Source organism: Frankliniella occidentalis, unplaced genomic scaffold (assembly GCF_000697945.3).
Source record: "Frankliniella occidentalis isolate FOCC.00 unplaced genomic scaffold, Focc_3.1 Scaffold545, whole genome shotgun sequence".
In the NCBI taxonomy this organism is placed as follows: Eukaryota; Metazoa; Arthropoda; class Insecta; order Thysanoptera; family Thripidae; genus Frankliniella; species Frankliniella occidentalis.
In genome coordinates this window covers 1-4,543 of record NW_026267661.1, presented here as the reverse complement: position 1 = coordinate 4,543, position 4,543 = coordinate 1, and the positions used below count along the sequence as shown (strand labels likewise).

The window sequence follows — 4,543 nt, the reverse complement described above, 5'->3', positions numbered from 1 at the left end:
CCGCGCCCCCAGCGCGGCGCCGCCAGCACTCAGCGTGACCCCTAGAAAGACCGAGCACTGTTCCTTTCGGAGTCCGTTCGGTACCAAGTCTATGGCGGTCGTGCCCGCACATTGCTGCCCCGCAGGCCGGCATGCGAGCACTTCCTCATAACCCAACCCCCCGGGTCATCAAACGTCATCGGGCTACGAGGGAGCCACCCGAGGCGCCGGTGTGGCAGGACACCGAGGAGTCCTTCACAATTACTACACCGATTTTTCCGTTCTCCATGATTTTTTGTGATTTTTTCTGACTGTTTGTTGATTTTTTTCAGATTTTTTCATGATTTTTCATGATTTTTTCCTGTTTTTTTCGTGATTTTTTTGGAAGGATGTACAGTGTACACTGATTTTATTGAGAGAAGGACCCCTCGCAGGCCACCCCGGGCCACCCATGGCCAGCTACCAGCACTCCCTCCCTCCCTCCCCTCCCTCCCTCTCTAATGCAGAACGCGCGTGCTACTGGTTGAAGTATAAGTTTAATGATTTCAAATACAATAATTTGATCGTATAATAAATAACACTGACAAAGGGACAAATGTCAAAATTGTACACATTTGAAGGGCGCACCAAAAACCACGGCCCGGTGTCTTATAAAGAATGCCTCCGAAGATGGGCCGTCATGTTGCTCCGGCCCGCGAATGCCTTGTCGCACTCGGTGCACTGGTACGGCTTCTCCCCCGTGTGGGTGCGAAGATGCCGGCTCAGCCCACCACTTTGCGCAAACTTCTTGCGGCACACGGCGCACTCGAAGGGCTTCTCTCCCGAGTGAGTTCGGAGATGGTGCCGCAGATGGCTGGCGCTCACACACTTGACGTCGCACTCCGTGCACTTGAACTCCCCTGTATGAATATGGAGATGGTTGCGGAGATACGACTCTTGCCTGAATCTCTTGCGGCACAGGGCGCACTCGAAGGGCTTCTCTCCCGTGTGTGTGCGCATGTGCATGCGGAGATTCCAATTGGTCCGACACTTCTTGTTGCATACGGAGCATTCATATTTGTAACGCACTTCTCCTGTGTGGGCGCTGACAAGGTGAGCACGCAAACCACCAGTATTCGCAAACCTCTTGTCGCAGAGCGTACACTCGAACGGCTTCTCGCCCGTGTGGGTGCGAAGATGGCTTTTCAGATCACTATCGCTCCCCAATTTCTTGCCGCAGACCGTGCACTCGAAGGGCTTCTCTCCAGTGTGAGTTCTATGATGTGATTTCAGATGCCCACGTCGCGAAAATTTCTTTTCGCACAAGGTACACGCATATGGCTTCTCTCCGGTGTGCGTTCGGCTATGCTGCTGCAGACTTGAACTGTGCCGAAATGTTTTACTGCAGACTTTACACTGATAGGGCTTCTCGCCTGTGTGGATGCGGCTATGTATGCGCAAAGCTGGCCTGCGTGAAAATGTCTTTTTGCACTTTGCACACTCGAATGGTTTCTCTCCCTGAACTGTGTGGGTACGAAGATGGAGACGTAATTGTCCACTCGTTCCAAATTTCTTACTGCACACGCTGCACTCGAAGGGCTTCTCCCCTGTATGATGGCATCGTAAGTGACTTTTCATTTGTCCACTGCTTGCAAACTTCTTTTCACACACTGTGCACTGGTGTGGCTTTTCTCCCGTGTGCACTCGCATATGTATATACAGGCCACTTTTCGTCGCGTATTTCTTGTCGCATAAGTTACACTCGAATGGCTTCTCGCCCGTGTGGGATCTGAGATGTGTTCGAAGTGAAGAGCTCTCCGCAAACGTTTTGTCGCACTCGGTGCACTCGAAAGGCTTCTTTCCCGTGTGGATCTGGACATGTCTTTGCAGACCTCCACTTTGCGTGAACTTCTTATCGCAGAGAGAGCACTCGAAGGGCTTCTCTCCCGTGTGGATCCGCTGGTGACTCTTAAGGTTACCGCTCCACGCGAATTTCTCGCCGCACTCTTCACACTTGAAAGCCTTGTCTCCGGCGTGCTCCATCGTCGCGGCTGCGCGTTGTCCTTGTGTACTCGCTGGTCCCTGGTGAAGAGAAGCGAGAAAAAATGAAAAATTAACCAAGATCTAAATAAATATGCAACGCTGTGCTCCGCCATATCGGCTACTGTGTCCGGCTGCAGACGCCTGCGCTCGTACGTACCTGGCACTCCTCTCGGGACGAGCTCGCCGTCGTTCACGTTCGTGGAGGCGGTGGCACCCCGGGCGTCCTCGCTGGTAGCGAGCACGGCGACGGGGAGCAAACGCGTTCCGCGAGACGTCCTCGCACCACGGCACACGAGCAGCTGACTGACCCCTGCTGGCTGGAGTTGAAGGTAGAGGTGCTGAGTGCTGAGCTGGCGCCTGACTCGGACGGACTGTGCCCTTCCTTCCTTGTTCTCACTGAGGACTCCTCAGCCGTCTGGCCCCACCCCTCCCCCCCCTCGCCCGGCGGCATCGACTTTCCCATTCGCCCTGGGCGAATCGCCCATCCTGTATGCGCAGCAGGCCTCCCTAGCTCTCACACTCATTGGGCCGTATACCTTTGCAAATCAGTAACAATGATATTATCTATGAATCCAGCTGTCTCTCGTAAACAAAATCAGCCCGCTCGGATGGAGCGCGCTCCGTTCCAGGCACCCAGTTTCGTTTTAATGCTGAGTTAAATTCCGTAAAGGTTAATTATATCGACGCTCTCTGTTTTCTGCGAAGGCGTTGGGCAGGCGGCCAGATATATATTCAGTATTCTACAATGTGATAATGGTAACCACCATTCGCTCCTGTGATCCAATAAATGCAGGCCAAAACTGGCTGCGCCTGATAATTTTCGTAATGGCTAATTACCTCCCCCCCCCTCACTATTCCTTCGTTTACACCTGGATGGTAGGTTGAAAAAAAAAATATAAAAAAATAAGATTGCAAATAAACTAGGTACATGTGTATTTAAACCAAATAAAAAGGGAGGGGGCGCACTGATTTTGACAAAGCGCTTGTTTTAATAGACGTACAATAGGCAGCGTTAAAACAAATCACGAGCAACAGACAGCGCAGAAAGTAGAAATACAAATTGAGTATTGAACGCATACATAAAGTACAACACTTATCACAAATAAGTGAAAGAGAAAGGTGGACATTTTTTAGAATGTGTACCGGGTCATTGAGTAACAGAAGCATAAGACAGGGATACGTACTATAACTTACGTATCTTTGTTGTTGACGCACTTTTACAGGACAATGAGGCAATAATTTTAGTAAAGCTTCTATCGTTTGAATAAAGGCATAGATGCTAGAAAATCAAAAATCAGACAATTGAATCGCCTTTAAATGGGAGACAGACTGAACAGGCCGTTTCCCTCGCCGCACGCATCGCCGCAGTCGCAGCAGAGCACCTCGACGCCGGGCAGTGCGCTCCTGACAGCCTGGCGCTGCAGGAGGCAGTCGGCCGTGGTGTGCCAGTAGCCCTTCCTGCGCAGGACGAGCCTCCGCAGCGCGCGCAGGCCGCACCAGCCCAGCAGGGTGTCGAGGTCCGAGCACACGACGGGCCAGATCCGCGCCGCGAGCTGCGGCCTGTCGGCGGGGGCGGCGGGGCCCACCATGAGGTGCAGCTCCTCCAGGGAGTGGGCGTGCGCCTGGAGCAGCGACTGCAGGGTCGGCCGGGGGAGGGACCACGCCTTCAGCCAGCGCAGGCCGTGGGCGGGCGGCAGCGGGGGCAGCACGGGGGGCTGCGCCTCGATCTTCATGAAGTCGCCCCAGATGAAGAGCTTCCGCAGCTGCGGCATGGCGTGCGCCGCGCGCAGGTGCTCCTCAAGGGGGAACGTCATGCCGAGCTCCTCGACGGAGGGCCCCGCCCGCTCCAGCAGCATCAGCGTCCAGGCGGGGTCCCGGGAGCACACCACCTTGACCAGGCGTCTCACCTGCGGCAGAACGCAAAGCCCACGAAGGGTTATTTATAGTGCAAACGAACTGCCAAAACTTGGCTGTTTAAAGAACTTTTTAGAGTTATACACAATTTTTCGGCCGTTATAGAATTTTCGTTATTTGTTATAGGGGAGGGGAAAGGGGGTGGGGGTGAAATTTTAAAAATACACACGCGCGCGCGCACGGCCCGGGAGGCGACCCACGTACACTCACCCCTCTCGCGGCTAGCAGGGCATCCCGCTTCTCCAGCAGCTTGTCGTCGGGCCCACTGGCGCTGGCCTCGTGGGCGTCGAGCTCGTCGGGGTTGGCCCGGGCTGCTCCGGTGACGGCGGCGGCGGCGGGTGGTGCGGGGGCCGGCGCCGTCAGCGCGACGAGGGCGCCCCTGGCCGCCAGCGCGACCCACAGCGCCTTGACGACGGGGTCGGCGGCGTCGTTCCTGACCGTCCCCGTCAGCAGCGTGGTCCTGGCGCGCAGCGTAAGCTCCCAGGCGTCGCCCGTCAGCAGGGCGAGGGCCTGCAGAGCCTGCTCGCTGCGGCACTGCTCCAGCAGGGCCTCCAGCTGGCCGGCCGCCTTCAGGAAAAAGAAAATTAGGAAAACTTTTCGAGAAAATTAAAAAAAAATCAAAAATTTG

At 55.0% G+C, this 4,543-nt stretch overlaps 3 protein-coding genes across 3 annotated transcripts in view; all 3 read right to left on the bottom strand.

Annotated features, from left to right (window-relative positions):
- LOC113211010 (uncharacterized) overlaps nucleotides 1–179 on the bottom strand; it is a 10,260-nt gene extending 10,081 nt beyond the window's left edge. The window contains exon 1 of the mRNA XM_052275225.1: nucleotides 153–179. Within this exon, the coding sequence (XP_052131185.1) occupies nucleotides 153–179 (27 nt within the window). The remainder of the gene's footprint in view (nucleotides 1–152) is intronic.
- A 323-nt stretch (nucleotides 180–502) lies between these two features.
- On the bottom strand, nucleotides 503–2,374 carry LOC113211009 (zinc finger protein 84-like). Its single transcript, XM_026429243.2, has 2 exons — nucleotides 2,159–2,374; nucleotides 503–2,040 (listed from the first exon to the last, which is right to left on the bottom strand). Exon 2 carries the CDS (start codon nucleotides 1,999–2,001, stop codon nucleotides 628–630), a length of 1,374 nt encoding a protein of 457 aa, XP_026285028.1. The 5' UTR covers nucleotides 2,002–2,040; nucleotides 2,159–2,374; the 3' UTR covers nucleotides 503–627.
- Nucleotides 2,375–2,917: 543 nt separating this feature from the next.
- On the bottom strand, nucleotides 2,918–4,484 carry LOC113211020 (uncharacterized). The gene is made up of 2 exons (XM_052275224.1): nucleotides 4,126–4,484; nucleotides 2,918–3,908 (listed from the first exon to the last, which is right to left on the bottom strand). Exon 2 carries the CDS (start codon nucleotides 3,855–3,857, stop codon nucleotides 3,315–3,317), a length of 543 nt encoding a protein of 180 aa, XP_052131184.1. The 5' UTR covers nucleotides 3,858–3,908; nucleotides 4,126–4,484; the 3' UTR covers nucleotides 2,918–3,314.
- Between the last annotated feature and the right edge of the window lie 59 nt (nucleotides 4,485–4,543).